At 40.1% G+C, this 17,110-nt stretch overlaps 1 protein-coding gene across 1 annotated transcript in view; it reads right to left on the bottom strand.

Moving 5' to 3' along the window:
• MEI4 (meiotic double-stranded break formation protein 4) overlaps positions 1-15,909 on the bottom strand; it is a gene marked incomplete at both ends in the record, with an annotated part of 182,831 nt that extends 166,922 nt beyond the window's left edge. Inside the window, one exon of the mRNA XM_080664558.1 lies at positions 15,828-15,909. Coding sequence (XP_080520684.1) covers positions 15,828-15,909 — 82 coding nt within the window. The remainder of the gene's footprint in view (positions 1-15,827) is intronic.
• Positions 15,910-17,110: the final 1,201 nt, after the last annotated feature.

Consider the following 17,110-nt stretch of genomic DNA (forward strand, 5'->3'; position numbering starts at 1 on the left):
TCCCTTTTTCCAACAAATGGTGGAGAACTCATCTCCTAACCATTAATTCTGGCTCTTAATAATGATCTGTTTTTGTCTTTCCTTTCTGTTAGGATTAACTTCCTTGGGGATCAAAGGCTATAAGGGTCAGAGATTATGTCATCTTCCCCTTCTTCACTCCTCCACTAACACCTGCAAATAAATCTAAATAAGTAGGTATATTCCCACCTGAATTGGATAGCAGAGGGACTAAAGCCCAGATTTTCAAATGGCAGGCCTGCAGGCGGAACCCAGCTCTGCCCTTTGTCAGCTAAATGAGAGAGTAATTATATCCCACTTTATGCAAAAAATGAAAAATAATATAGTTGACCCTTGAACAACATAAGGTTTAGGATGTGCAGATGTCCCACACAGTAAAAAAATCAGTGTATAACTATGTGTTAAGCAGTAACATTCTCATAAAATTGGTTTAAAGACAAAGTGAATCATGGTTGGAAAGCATGTATAGTGCCTGCTGAATCCACTCAAGAATTGTTTATTTTTATCACTGCAAGTACTACCGTAGTACTATTACAGCTATGCTATTACACTACAATTTATTTGAAGGGAAGAAATGAGTCTTGGAACCACATAATTTCTAATTTTTTGCTTTCCTACCCAATTTTATTAGTTTAACCCAGTGGTCGGCAAACTGCGGCTCGAGAGCCACATGCGGCTCGCGAGCCAGAGGTCTGCCGCTCTGTTGACTAATGAGAGCCAGCGGTTTGCCGCTCTGTTGACCAATGAGTTTGCCAAGCACTGTGTAAGGCATTACCCTTACCCAGAAGTTTTGACTTCAGGTTAAAGACATTAGTACATTATTAAAAATTTTTTAAGTGTTTTTCCCTAGCAGTGATCGACAAACTCATTTGTTAACAGGGTGGCAAACCGCGGCTCGTGAGCCGCATGTGGCTCGCGAGTCGCAGTTTGCCGACCACCGGTTTAAACATTATATCGATCAATGTCTTCCTTGACACCCAATTAGTAAGCTTGAATCCAAATGCAGTTCTGGTATAACTAGAAAAACAATTAGCTATTCTGTGCCCAAATGTTCACTTTTCTAGACAAGGGTAATTGTTTACTTAACAAAATCTTCCATCATAATTGCTGTTATTAAAGTTTACACTGACCTGGTATCAGTGATGTCCCTAGTGAAATTATTTCGTTTAATTCCAATATATTTTATAAAATCATAAACTCACTTTCACACATCTACTACAAACACAGTTTCTTCTAAAACATATATTATCCCCCCTTTCCCAAAACACTATTCTCCCATGTCAAGTATATTTGCAAGACTTTGTTATTTAGCAATGATATATTTATAACATTCTGTTGAAAGCTCCTTCGTGATTAAATACATTTTAAAGCAAATTAAAAATAAGTTTAAATAAGCAGCTGTGGGATCTTTCAGGCACTCTGACCAAACACGATCCTGCAGATTTAAATTTAGAACAGTTTGACACAGCACTAGCTGCTGACAGCATTATTTGATCTGAGTAGACGTGCAAACATTAACAACAAAAAAGCATGTGTCAATAATTCATAGGTCTAGAGTCACCTCTCTTGGGTAAGGAAAGTATATCCTTTAATTTTTTCCCTATATCCCAAGACACATTTTTGCTCTGCACAAAGTCTTCCCTCTTCTGCCTGCCAGGAGACAGACCACCTGTTATAATCAGATGTTCTGCTGACTTCAGCTGTTTTAGTCCATTAAGACAGGGCAGCCAGCTAGCTCAATGTGCAAGTCATGAAACCACAAAAGACAGCAGTTGGTATAGAAATTTGGCACTCTCTGAACCCCCAGTAATCTTAAACCCTCAATCCCCTTCAAGTAGATGAAGTTGTTCCTAACCCAACCCTGAGAACCCTATCTAGGCAGGTAACATGTTTCTTAGGCTCTGTTCATGCTAGGAGACAAGCTGAGATCCCAGGACCCTTCTGGCCCAACTTAACCTTCTACTTGTACAGCCCAAATACACTGGCATTTCTGCCTCCACGGCTGTGTTAAATCCCCTTCATACTAACTCCAAAAAACCATTACACAGAAATAGCCAACTAGCTGGGGCTGCGATCACGCTGAGACAAAAGTCTTGTAGTGACACTGTCAAATCAGAAATCTAGATGATGAATAGTTACAGTGAGCACATAAACAGGAAGTTCAATTATTTGTTGTTACTTTAAAATAAAACATTACTCACCAAACTGTGATCTTAAGTCATTAGAAATTAAAGCCAGTGATGAACTATATATTTTTTTTTCATTTTCAGTAATATTTTTTAACTTGAGAATTCTAATATTTCATTCCAGGAATCCTACTCAGATAACAATTCCGCCAGAAAACAGCCTTGCAGCACAAGGAAATTAACTGACCAATTAATTTATGAATCTGAAATATAAAAAGGAACAATTCATAAATTTCCCAGCTGTATCTTTCTTCTGTTCAAAAAACTGGGAAGCATCTCACTGTACTTTTTGATAGTAGACCACATCTGAAACATAAACATGATGATAATTCATTCACTTACCCAAAAAGTATTTTTTGGTCACTAGCTATGTCCAGAATATAGCAGTAATAGAAATAGATGAATTGTTGAGCTCACATTATCTAGTTGGGGGAGTTGCAAAATAAATATTTGTATACAAATCGTGATAAACAGCTGAAAAAACTAATTCAGGTAAGATGGAGAGAGAAGGGACTGGATGCAATTTTAAATACAGTAATCAAGAAAGGCCTCAATGAGCAGATGACTTTTGAGCAAAGATGCAAAGAGAGGTGATGGAGCACATTAGGCTGATGAGGAAGAGTGGAAAGTGAAGGCCAAGGAGAGGGAAGCTGACAGGCCTGAGGCAGGAGCTGTGGTCCAAAGAGCACTTTCCCCAGCACCATCTTATTTGACCCCCATAGTAAAGCTGTATATGAGGGTAGTTATTATGTCCATGTTATAGACGAGGGTCTGAGGTTCAGCTATGTTTCCACTTGCCCAATGCAACACAGTAAGCAGTAATGCTCACACCTTAACCTCTGTCTCACAGCTCAGCCTAGTTTTTTTCCACTGCACCTACTGCCACGCTGCTGTGCCCAATTCTGTGTCCTGCAACTTGTCAGGAATGACAGATTAAACCAGACTGTCCTGAAGGGTGACTGTAACAGTGATGGGTCTGGAGACTTCATGTGGAACTGCTGAAGAAAGAGAAGACCTGGAGGAGAACCACATTTGAAAGGCTGCCAGACAGAAGAGGGAGAGAGGTGTTCAATATTTCTCTAGAAGGCAGAATTAACCAATACATGGAAATTACAGAGACACACTTCCAACACAGAGATGAATAAGATATCCAGTGATAGCAGCTGTCCGACAATGAAATGTGCTGTCATGTCAAGTTATAAAACTCCAATTACTAGAATTACTCAAGCAGAGGCTGAATGGCCATCAGTATGAGAAGAAAACAGATTTCAGCACTTCACTGCAGTGAAGGCTACACAGACTGACCGATATCTTTTCGAAGGCTGGGTCTGTGATTACACAAGCACCCGGCAGTGTAGTGTGGCAGTTAAATGCTGCAGCTGTGAAGGCAAACAGCTTAGTTAAAATGCAGTCTCTACCACTCATAAGATTTGTACACTTGACCTTTATAAACCTTAGTTTGCTTATATGAAAAGTAATAAAAATAATAGAACCTATCTCATAGGGGCTATGGTGAGGATTAAATGAAAAAAAAAAACAATGTAAAGGACTTAACATGGTGCCAAGCACATAGTAAAAGCTCAGTAAAGTTTAGATTCTACAGATATGTGTATTTGTGAGCATGTGTATATATTTGTTTCTCTTTCTCTGTTTTTACTTTTACTCAGTAGTTCAATATCCTCAAAGCAGAATTCTTACAGCATAGTAAATTACAAAATGATGATACTAACAATAATAATAATAATAATAATAAACACTTAAACAGTCAGCATCCTAGCCTAATTATTTCATATTATGTCTCTGTTATCAGGAAATATGCAAAAAAGTTCATCTTTTAAACATCTGAAGCACAATTTAAAAATCATGAAAGAAAATTCAACATTTTCTTAATTGAAACAACTATTAAAAATTTTAAGTCTTTCAGCATGAGAAAGAATACCTAACAATCTGCACCTGTATTTAATGTGTTTGTATACCCTAGTATTCAGGCATACATGAGTATGTATATATACATATACATACACACATACACTTTTTATTTTGAAATTAGGGAGCTAAGCTGGAAAGCCCACAGTTACTTTTAAATTATTTCTCAATAAGCAAAATGATTCCAGATATTTCTAATCACGGTCAAGTATTTTATGTATGTGTGTCTATATTAATAGAAAATGAAAGAGAAATAACCATAGAAAGGTGCATCTGCATGCTGGAATCTGAAGATGCTTCTAGATGGTGGGGAATGAGATACAATTTTAGGTAGATTTGTCATCACTCTTTTGTTATTCCGGATAAACTGATATTTATTATTCATTGGGAGACATTCAAGAATGAACCTGAATGATAGAAGAAAGCCTTCACTTTAGAAAAAGTGCAGGCGATGTCACTATATTTTATTTCTGCTATAGGGTGCTCAATGCTTTCAGGAGGTCATAGCATGATACATTATAGGACAGGAAAAAATTACTTTCAATACCAGTATTTGTATGATACAATAATACATATATGGATTTATGTCCATCATCATATTTGATCCTCCAATAACCCTATGACATAACTGCTATTATGCACTCTTTATGAATGTGCAAATAGGGGTTCAGGGAATAACTTGCTCAAAATCACATAGTAAGAAATAAAGATCCAAACTTGATTCGAAAACCTTTTTTCTTTCTGTATTGTCCATCATGTGGATACATTAAATTACCATATTTTGGAACAGATAATCTATTTTAATAGATTTCAAGTATAACAACATTTATTTAGCACCAAAACTAAGTTGAATATATGTCATGGATTTTTAAGAGCTTGGTGTTAGAAGAGGTAATCTAGTCTGTCACCCAATGACAGAATCAGGAGTCTAAAGTCTCCACAGACATTACAGTATTGAAAATTTGATTACCTAATGATTTGTTCTTAGAAACTCCTTCCAGACACTCTAATAACTTCTGCTCATTAATCCCATGTCCAACCTTGAAAGTAAAAGAGCATAAGATCCACTCTGTCAAATCACTCTCTAAGGATTGTAAGTGAGCCACCATGCTCTCCCTCCCCACTTCCCAACCCCACCCATAAAATTCCCCATACCCATTTCCCCTAAAATTATAATAATTGAGCCTTTTTTCATTATGGCAGACAACTCTGATTATTCTCTGATTTGTCAAAATCCCTCTTCAGAGTGACACCCAGCACTAAACCTCCAATTCAGCAATGAACCTAGTTATAGTCCTTGAACCTTTCTCTTAATGTCACCTGAGACTGTGTTAAGTTATTAACAGTCAAGTCTCAGTGTTGGCTCAGATGACATAATAGAGAACAATTAAATCTCTTTTTAAAGTCAGATCTGTATACACACAATTGATTCTATTGAGAAACAAAAACACTGCTACCACTCTGGCTTCACTTCTCTCCACTGCCCACAGACAATCTAGCCACAGAGTACACTTGTTGCTATTGGAACAAACCACCCACTCTCATAATTGTGAGCCTTTATCCAGGTTGTTGACTCCCTGACAGAAACACCCTTCTCCCAATCCCCTGCCTGCAGACTCTCCACTCACCCCACAGGCCAGTTTAATTGACCATGTGAAGTCTTCTAGATTCACCCCTCCTTAATTCCTCACCCTGGCTCGATGAACTGCATTTCCACAGCAATCTGGAACCATTCTTCCCACAAGGTAGAACCAATGGCCATGTGGGGCTCTCTCTCCCCTATTAGACAGCAAGTGAGCTCTGCAGAGGCATAGACTCTGCTTTCATCTTTCATCATTTCTAGCACTGGGCTCAGTGGGAAAGATTAAAAGGCTAATATGCTAAGTGTCCTTCCCACTGTCCGACTGGTCGCGAAGACGTGCACTGACTACCAGGGGACAGACGCTCAATGCAGGAGCTGCCGTGATGCACACTTGCCATTTACAGAGAGACAGCAGCGTGGACCTGGCCGACAAAGCAACACTCGGCTTCCCCCAAGTGGGACACAGGGCCCACCACCACCCTGGAGCAATACCCCACCAAATCGCAGCCAATGCTGCCAAGACCCCATGGCCAGCCTGGAAAGAGTCACTGTGGGCGCCGGGTAATGACCTCACGTAGAAACACCTGGCTTCTTCCCCCTAGCAACGACTAGCCTCCTTGCAGTTTCTTTAGCCCAGGAACACGACTTGCTTTATAGCCAGGTGCAAATATTTCACACTTTAACCAAATGTCTGTGAAGCATTTTCCCGTGCCTCATCTCCTTTGATCCTCACAGAAGTCCTGGAGTAGGTAGATAGAAGACTCAGTGGAATCCTATTTTCTTTTCATTAGCTGGAAAATGGAGATTTAGAAAGTTTAGAAACTTGACCCAACTGAAAAGAAGTAAGAAATGGTGGACCTTGAAAATGACTTCAGGTTTTCTCACTGCACAGAATATAGTCAAACACTGCTGCAGTTAAATATTTTACCCTTTGTTCTCCCTGTGTGATCTAAAATAATAATCTGCTTCGTGTTGATATTTACTGCTGTGTTGCTGACAATTACCTGAAAGAGAAGTTGGGGTGCTACACTGGGCTGGAAAAAGTTTAGATACATCAGAAAGCAGGTCTAATTAAGCAAGTTTATTCTATATATATATATAAAAGGCTAAATTGACTCACACATGCGCAATACATATAAAGCTCTCACTGGTGCCAATCGCACGTGTGTGTTTCAATCTGTCATTGTTGATCATGAGTTTAGTCGACACTTCTATTATAAAGGGCAAAGAGTGATATTAAAGTATTTCTTCTAATTAATTTCCTTTCAATGTGCATGAATTTGTGCACTGGACCACTAGTATTATACATGAATGAGTATGCTAAAGGGTTGGAAGTGAAATAATTCACAGACAGGAAAGATTAATTGCAGCTAAGGGATCATGGAAAGCTTCATGAAGAAGATAGTACATAAGGGAAGACAGGCAAAGTGAAGGAAATGATGGCCTGCTTGGTTACACAGACAAAAGGAAAGGCATCAGCAGGGATGACAAAAGCCATAGAGCCTCAAAGGAAAACATTAACATCTCTTGGACACCATGCATTAACTTTACATTCACACTTCATTGAATTATCTCACTTAATAATTCTGTGAGTTAGAATTTAGTATCTTTAGATCTATGGAAATTAAAGTTCAGAGATGGTAGCCTCCTCAAGGATACCTAGTTAACAAGTGGTGGAACCGTGTTTTGTTTTTAATATTCATCTTTCTGCCTGTGTTCTTTCTACAATACAGATCTCAGGCTTAGGGGTAGGGTAACGTGTAACCTTCATAGACTGGGCCTCCATGAACTGCCCTTTGGTTGCCTTGTGCCAACCTTGATGCCCATCTCAGCTTATCACCACAGAAGCTCAGGCACACACATGCACACATACACACACATTCAGGCCCACTAACACCAAAAGCTCTATTAAATGAGGGATGTTTCTTCCCAAAGACTCCCAGTGAGACAGGAAAGAATAATACTGCATGTCAATTAATCCTAAAAGTCACCATCACAAATCATTTCAAATGTGCCTTGAAGAGGCAAGAATAGCATAAGGACTAAGAAAGCAGGTCCAGGAGCCAAGCATGCTAGCTCCTTACTAGCTGTGTGACCTAGACAGGTTACTCAACCTCTTTGTGTCTAAGACTGTCCGTCTAAAATGGGAATCAAAATAGTACTTAACTTATAAAGTTACTGAGGAGATAAAATTAGTTAAAGCATGTGACCTCTGTGAACAATATCAGACACATAGTAAATAACACAATGCTTGGTCCACTTGAGACTAGTATGTGGCTATGATTCAATCCCAGGCCAACTGTCTCCAAAGCATGTGCGTCCACATAGGTCTTACTATAAATCTATGAAGAGCTCAGGGAAAGAGACTCATGTGGGCTGATGTGAAAGCAGGAGAAATGACCTCTGGAACAGCCCTGGAAGATCTGAAGAATGAGTAGAAGTCAGAGGCAAGGAGGGGGCAAAAGATCACTTCCGATGGGATGGACAGTTAAAGCAGGTAACAGATAAATGGCATGAGTATTTGTGGGAGAGCGCATGGATCTCCTTAACTAAAGAATAAGATATTTTAGGGAATAAAGGAAAATAATATAGTAGAGAGAAGTTGAAATCTTGAAAGCCTGTCAGAGGACTTTGAATTTACTGCAGTAGATGGCTGGAAACAGGTGTTGTCTTCTGAGTGGATGAGTGAAATGATCCAGTGGTGTTTTAGGAAGAGTTTTCATGTGGGTAGGATGGAGCTAAGGGACTACTAACACCACACAGTAAAGAAGGGCTGGAAGGAGAAGGAGGCCAGGGTGCTTAAAGTGCGCACACAGAACAGGAAGCTCTGAGAGATGTCTGAAATGTCAGGGCTTGCTGCCAGATTGGAAAGAAGGAGAGAAGCTGAGGAAAGAAATGGATATGGTTCCACTATTAGGTTGGTGAAGTGATGGACCCCAGTCAGAAACAGATACTAAAAGTACTGTAAAGTACATAATGTCCAAAATAATGCTGATAAAATATTTACTAAGACCATTGGAACTATTCTCTGAAGTCATTGCCTTAATTCTTTGCTGAACCCGGCTTTTTATCAATGAGAGATGAAAATGAGGTAAGCACATTCATAATTCAAGAAGCCAGGTTCCTGCCATTAGTTTGAATCAGTGCCTTTCTCACTGATCTTACAGAGTACTCATATTTTTTAAAATATACTGCAAAACTTGAGTTTGTCTACTACTTACTACTAAAGATTTTTACATGAGCAATGTAATATGAAATGTACTGCTGGGGTCTTTGAGCTGTAATGAGTGCTTCATTTGCTATCCACCATTATGCTATAGTTACTTGCATGCATACTACATTTAAAGTATTACAATTTGGGTTTTGGAAAACTGATTCTGATGAGAATTCATTGGAAATGTATGTAATTGTAAAGACCTATTGTTTAAATAGATAAAACAGTGCTTATAATTATCAAATATATGATAGCTGATGGATAGCGGCTGATTTTTTTAAATTAAAAAACACAACAACCTTTACAAGAGTGAGTTATTTAAAACACACATTTATAACATAAATATATTTTTTAGGAAGCAGCAACTTCTTGAGAGCTACATAAGTGTTTTATACTCTATTATAGAAAGGCAGAATGTTATGATAAAGTGATATTCTACCAACAAACGTTCAGCATCATTGTGCCAGGCAGTGGATATAAGGATAACCCTTCCCTAAGGAGCTTTGCATCCAGGGGAAGGCAGAGAAAAAAAGAAAATAAATAAAATACAAACTAATACATGAATAATAGAGCTTTAGGTAAAGTAAACAAACAGTTCAGAAGAGAAAGAAAGTAGTTTTCGCCTACCACTCTTCCAAGAGATAACAAGAAATGGATCACATGCAATCAGCTATTGTAAAACCCATTTTGTAGAATTTGAAAAGGATCACAAATATGTTTTGTCTTGTTATTTAATCATGCAATAGAAGGAAGGCATAGGAAACGGCACAGCCTCTGAAATATATCTCCAAACAATTATATTAAAGATTAAGAAAGTCACATCTCTCTCTCCAACAGTCAAAACTACTTTCTAATGGGTTGTTTTCATTCTTTTATTCATCCAGATTAAACCAAAGCACACACTAAATACAAGAGGATTTATTTTCTGGAGTTCTGCCATGGTGAAAGCCATCTAATAAAAAATGAAATGGGGAATGAGCTCACTGAATAAATCAGAAGGAAGAATTAAAGAACCTGACAGATATTTCAGAGGCCTGTTAAAAAATAAATTGGAGTTTCATTATAAAAATTGACTTAAATGAACAGTATACTTAAGAACCTACTTCAGAACATTTCTTTAAAGTCAATTTGACTATCAACCATAAAATATTGCATTTCAATATACTATTTTGTTAAATTTCAAAATACAAGAGGTACAGAAATGGGCATAAGCACAGAGTAAATGTCCAGAAAGAAAAGGAACAAAATACTAAAAATCTATAAGTATGCTGATATCTGCTATTCAGATTTTAAACCTAAATAAATAGTTGAGAAAAATACTTTAAATACTGCCTCCTTAAGTAATAAAAGGATGGTTAGCATACTTTTGATAGTTGAGGGAAAGCAAAATGAAACAGGATAGCAGCCAGCCTTCTAAAGATCTGCAATTTCTAAACTACTTTACTCTCCTGATAGATGACCTTTAACTATAGATAAATCCTAGAGTAGGGAAAAAATTAAACCATCAGTAAAGACAACTGTTCATATGATGTGATACTTAACCCAGCAGATGTGCGGAGTACAGAGTGGGGGTGGATAACAGTTCCCCCCTACATTTGCAAGGCAAGGAAAGAGGAGGTGTTGATCCTTCTCATATTCATTCACTGCGGGTAGTAAGGCTTCTAGGTAAAGTTATCATGCTTATGCCCAACTCAGCATGATCAGAAATACACATGGAAAAAGAGGTTCTATTCTAAGCAGCCCACTTATAAACAGAGAGGTAAATGAACTCAAAACCTGCTGCCTGAAGAACAGAGGAATGAAATATAAATTGGATTTGTTCCATGAAACCCCAAGAGACAAGGACAGTGGTTGCAAGTTGTATATATATATTCTATTAGTCAGATGTGTCTAAAGAGGAGAGTTTTAGTAGTGAGTTCCCTGTTGTATAAGGTGTTCAAGTACAGAGAGATATGATAGGGATGGAGCAGAATGTACCCAAACTCTAAACAGAAAAAATTAAATGGATCACCTTCCAGATGGTCTTTCAGCTGATATCCTGTGATTATAAGAAATAGAAACCATAGTCACTGACTTTGTAGGAGTTAAAAGTAACAAACAACAGGTGTCTTTGAAACAAGTGGTAAGAATACTGGATCCGTCAGGGTCCAGGCAGAAAGCTAATTGTACCTCAATGCGGATAATGTGAGGAGTTTAATAAAGAGACTATTCTAAGTGTGGGCAATCCAAAGGGGTAGCACAATGTCCCGGGCCCAGTAATAACAGCAGTGGGGCAGGGGCATCCTTCACCTGGGGGAAGCCCTCGGTCTAAAGGGACGAGCGGAGGGCACCGTTACCAGCCCTGGGGGAGAGAGCGTGGTGAGGAGGGGACCACCTGACTGCAGCTGGACTTCTCATTCTACCAGATCATCGTTATGACTGTGGAGAGAGCAGGACTGGCGTGACCCTGCAGGAGGAAGGGGTATGGAGAAGATCTGGAGGGCCAAAAGGAAGATATTTAGCATAAATGTTAGCAAAGCCACATAGAAAAGGGCAAACACGGAAAGCCCTAGGCTGGGTAAGAGATTGGAATATATTCTCTCTCAGGCCCCTTCCCAAGGATATAATACTGTATGCGCTTTTACTGATGGAGAGTCCCAGACCTATGTTCTTTACTATCATTGCACAGCACCAGCTCTTTTTCATTCCTCGGGCATCCCTCTGGATTTGTTCTCTGAACTAAGCACTCAAGTCCAATACAGTAGTATCACAGAATACACATTATAGGACCAGGAAATCTGGAAATAGAACCATCTCACCTACCTTTGTCAAAAATTGTCCATCAGATATCCTTTATTTTAAAAATATGTTTAATTGTCTCCTACTTGTCAGGCACTCTGATAGACACAGGGATACAATAATCAACAAGACAAGCCTCGGCCTTCACAGAGATTTCAGCTGACTATTAATCAGCACAATATGAAACACCCTCTGTTCAGTAAAGGAATCTCAGAAGTGCTATAGATCAGACGTCGGCAAACTATGGCCCACAGGCCAAACCTCAGTGCCCTTGCTTCTATAAACCATGTTTTATTGTAACAGCCAGTCCACTCATTTATGTACCGTCTGTCATTGCCTTAGTGCTACAACATCAGAGCTGAATAGTTGCTACAGAAAGAGCATGGCATGCAAAGCCTGAAATATATTCTATCTGGCCCTGTACCGAAAGTCTGCCAACACTTGCTCTAAATAAAACCTAATGCTTTAAGGATATACATTATGGAACACATATTGTCACTCGTGAAACATCCCTCCCTCGGTGCCCTAGTTACAAACCAAGTCATAAAGGGGGTTGTCTTCCTGCATGGTTGTATTTCTACTGTTATAAGTTTTTTCTTCTCCTTCTTTCATTGTAAAGGCAGATAACAAAAAGTATCAGGTGGATAACGTCTTCTATTAATAGCTAATTCCCTTCAGATGATGTTCACATTGTCTTATATATCTAGTCTTCAAAAGATCCTTTTCTCAGAATCACACCAAACAAATTTTGACAGGGGTGACTTTAGGTTATCTTTTACATTGACAATAAAATTGATTGTAAAAGCACTTAGCCAACACTCAAGTGCTATATAAATGCAAAATCCTAGCAGCAATAGTATGTTTTCTTCCCTGCAAATAGAAACAGGAGTGGATGCTTATTCCCCAATCACTTGACCCAGAGAGCATTAAAATTTAAAATGAAAGAAAAAAAAAAAACACCTAGCTTTCATTGACTAAAATTACTAATAAGAACTGACAGAATCCGTGCTGGTTCTGGTTCCTTCAAAGGATGTTAAGAAGCTAAGTCAGAGGTGGCTGCGGCTGACTATTGATTTGCCATTCCCCAAACCCTTGCCTTTCCCTAATGGGAGTCAATGTAGCATGAATAAAATTAAATGGCCACTTAGTTCATACTTAGGCACTATAATACTGCAATAACTGGCTTTAGAAAGATCCTTGCAAAGCCTTGGGTCCTGAAAATTTTCCCACCCCACCAACCCACTGATATAATAAATTTCAAGTGCTCAAAAGAGGGGAGGCTGAGCCCAACAGTGAACAGAGAACCAGGGATTAAATGTTAACAGTGAGACAGCATGGAGAAGGGATGGCTGAGTTGGTGAAAAATTTTCTTAACACCCTTACACCATGTCAGTTCCCTCTAATACATATGCTCTCAACATTCCATACTTTTATTTCACATCAGTTATCACAACCGTAACTGTTTTCCTTATTTAATTAGTTGTTGGATGGCTATCATTACCTGTCTGTTCAGAAATCACTATAACTAACATGTGATGGGCTCTGGAAAAAAATAATTAGTTGACTGACCTAACAAATAAATGGATAGGTAAGCAAGTTGGATTCTGGGCACTCTGCTAGCATCCAAGGAAGCTCTGGTTATTCTGTGATATACTCAACACTAACTGCCAAAATCTTCCTGTCCTTACCATGAGCTATGTTCTAAGGATATACACTACCTGAATACAAACTCTTTGTAACTTATCCACCAACCATCTCCTTTCTATTCTCTCAATCTCTTTTTCTGTACTGACTTCTGTCTCTCAAGATATAATCATGCTCAGCTTGTTGCCAGCTGTAAAACAAACAACAAAAAAGACCTCTAATCACCTCCACCACCAAAGCTTACTGTTCCTTCCAAAGTTGAAAATGATAGAATTGCCAAACCTTACAGCTGCTTGCAAATTCTCCTTCAACTTCTCACTCCTCCAGTTTAAAACACTCTGCTCTCTGACTTTAGGGGCACTACTCTGCTGATTATCCTCTAGACCAGTGGTCGGCAAACTCATTAGTCAACAGAGCCAAATATCAACAGTACAACGATTGAAATTTCTTTAGAGAGCCAAATTTTTTAAACTTAAACTTCTTCTAACGCCACTTCTTCAAAATAGACTCACCCAGGCCGTGGTATTTTGTGGAAGAGCCACACGCAAGGGGCCAAAGAGCCGCATGTGGTTTGCGAGCCGCAGTTTGCCAACCACGGCTCTAGACCAAGTCCTGTCAGTTCGCCAAGTCACTGATACAGTGTCTCTACTTTTGCCTCAAACCATTAATGTCTTTTGTCTTTATGACTGCATCAGCCTTCTGATTGATCCCTCAGGTCCCTCCAATCCATGCCTCCCAGTGCAGTCATATGTTTACCTCAAAAATGCTCCAAACCTGATTTAACTGGCTCTATTAAATGGTGACTGACCGTCAGCTTCAAGTGTCTTTGCACAGCAGAGTTTACTGTACATATGACATACACCTACGCTCTGAAAGAGCTGAAATATTCTCTCTGATCTTCACTACAATATCCACCAGGCTCCAAACATATTTATATATGCTAAAACATATTTAAGGTAACATTTTCTAAACTTTAACAAGGCCTCCAAAATGCTGGTTTTGGAAACCTGGTTCCAAATATTGGTATTGCTGCCATCATTCATGAAAAAAGAATAAAAACCATACTCAAAGTCATCAATTTGTGCTCCTGATCTTCATTTCCAAATTTTACCTCTGAATTTTGTCAATTGTGTTCCATTTCCCTGTTTTGAAAGTCATCCAGATTATACAAGTTCCAAATTATTGCACTTGATCTAAAATCCAACTAAAGTAAGTCTCCCCAAATAAAAACAATTAGAATAGTGGATAGCAACACACAAATCTCTGCCAAGTGACTAGGTCTCACTGAAGCCGCACGATACACTGGTAATCTCTTGATTTAATTAGAAAAAAGGCAATACAAACAAAAAACGTGTATAATTAATTAGACACAAATATTGCTAGTGACAAATATATCCTACTCATGAACAGAGTCCACGTTATTGTTTTTTTTCTACGTTATGAGCATTTTATGCATATTAAAAACAGAACGCTTCTTTATAATCTACGGATCCTAATGAAATTCATATCCAAAATATTTGTGTACTTCCGGACTATAAAGCTATTCAAAGCCTTTCATAATTCGATCCACGCTACTCCTGTTTTATTTCCTGACTCTTCACGCCAGACACACTAAAGCAGGGGTCCTCAAACTTTTTAAACAGGGGGCCAGTTCACTGTCCCTCAGACCGTTGGAGGGCCGGACTATAGTTTAAAAAAAAACCGTGAACAAATTCCTATGCGCACTGAGGCCAGGACAAGTCCACTGCTAAGCAGGGCAGGCAGCGGCACCCGGCGGGCCGGATAAATGTCCTCGGCGGGCCGCATGTGGCCCGCGGGCCGTAGTTTGAGGACGCCTGCACTAAAGCATAGTTTGTTCCATGCACGCCGGCTTCTTGCTTTCACTCTTGCCGATCCCTTCATCTGTAAAGTGTTCCCCACTTCTGCCTCAAAGATCTGGTACTTACCCCTCCTGAAGGTGCGAGCTTCTCCAGGAAGCTTCGCTGTCCACCGCATTTTATCGAGTCCTTCTCATGCAATGCCATCCTGAATGTTTCTAATGTATCCATACATCCATCTCTAACCCAAGTCTTTGAAAGCTTAGAATGAGGAGACCGTGCGGGTCCCATCTTTGACACCTACATCACTTCCCATTTCCTCCCACGTAACCGGTGCTCGGTGAATGGATTTGCCATCCCCACAAACGGCCTCTCCTTCCCCAGGGAGCCTCGGGAACCATTTTGGCGGTCAAGCCCGGCTTGGACATGCTCAGGGACGCGGTGCACACCGGAGAAATCCACACACTTGGGGGCCGATGTTTCAGTAACTGCAGATTCTCCAGGGCGGCTGCGATGGGCATAATTAAGGGAAGATAAGCCCCAGGCGTGTGCGGGGCCACACACAGCTGCAGAGGGCGCCATGGCACGTGGGACCGAGGGCGAGGGAGCACGAGGCCAGCCGTGGGGGAGGGAGGGAGGGTGCTCGGAGCGTCCCCACCTACCTTCAGGGCTGCTGGAGCGGGGGGTGGGTGCCCTTAGTGGGGAGCCGATGTCGGAAGCGCTGGGACCTGGGCTCTGCGCCATCCCGGGGCGGCAGGAGGCTGAGGGCCGGCCCAGGCGGCGGGCGTGGGCACTGACAGACAGCAGCTGCCCTGCCTCCTGCCCTCAGGGAAGTGGCAGTGAGAAAGCGCCCGGGACCCCAAGGCTCCCGGGGCGCCCCCTTGGCCCCCAGAGCCCCTTTTGGCTGCTTGTTGGGAAAAGCCGGCTCCGAGGGCAGGTGGCGGGGAAAGTGCTTCCAGCTTCCAGCGGGAGCCCTGGTGCTCTGGAGCTTTCAGGCACCCAAACGGAAAGGAAACCCAGCTCGTCTCCCCAAGAGTGCGCCCCCTCGTGTTCGCCGGAAGTGGCATCCAGACCTGGAAGAAAAACAAAAAAGCCTTGGAGACGTTTCTCTTAGAAAGAGATGCATTGAGCCCAGGGGCTTGGCTGAGTGGTTGAGCAACGACCTATGAACGAGGCGGTCCAGGTTGGATTCCAATTTAGGGCACCTGCCCGGGTTGTGGGCTGGATCTTCAGTGTGGGCCGTGCAGGAAGCAGCGAATCAGTGATTCTCATCAATGATGTTTCTCTCTCTCCCTTCCTCTCTGAAATCAATAAAAAATACATTTTTTAAAAAAGTTGCATTGATTCTGATGAGAGAGGGGGTAAGTTCTAAAACAATTTTTCCTTTTCCAAAAGTGAAATTAAATTTGCATTTCTTTCAAGAAATTATGACAATTAAGAGTGATTTTTGTGCACTTTTTATCTTTCACGTTGCATTGTTCATTTATGTTCTAAATCATGCTTTGCCTTTTGTCATTCCAGAATTCTTTCAGGCTATAGAATCCCAATCAGATTGTAAGCATCCTCAGTAGTCTTCTTTAGTATTACACACAGTGCTGGTTGCTATTGGGTAAAAGTCTCAACATATATTTATAGAATAAGATACCAAGCATTTCTACATGGAGGTTTGTTCAGTTTATTTTACTAAATGGATGAACTTCCTTTATCAAGATAGCCATTTTCATTCAATCAATTATTGTAAATTTCTTTAAAAGGTTACGCATTCTTGCTCATTAAAGAGAGTCAATGATTTTGAGTCTATTGTAATTTGTTTAATGTATCATTCTTCATTATTCCTGAAGACATAAATTTTAGTAAAGCCAACACTGAATTATCTTGTACTCTAACCTAATGTTTTATTGTACTTGCTGTTCTTATTTGAGAAAGTGTAAAATTCAATCATTGT

This window comes from Plecotus auritus, assembly GCF_963455305.1.
Source record: "Plecotus auritus genome assembly, chromosome: 4".
NCBI classification, from domain to species: domain Eukaryota; kingdom Metazoa; phylum Chordata; class Mammalia; order Chiroptera; family Vespertilionidae; genus Plecotus; species Plecotus auritus.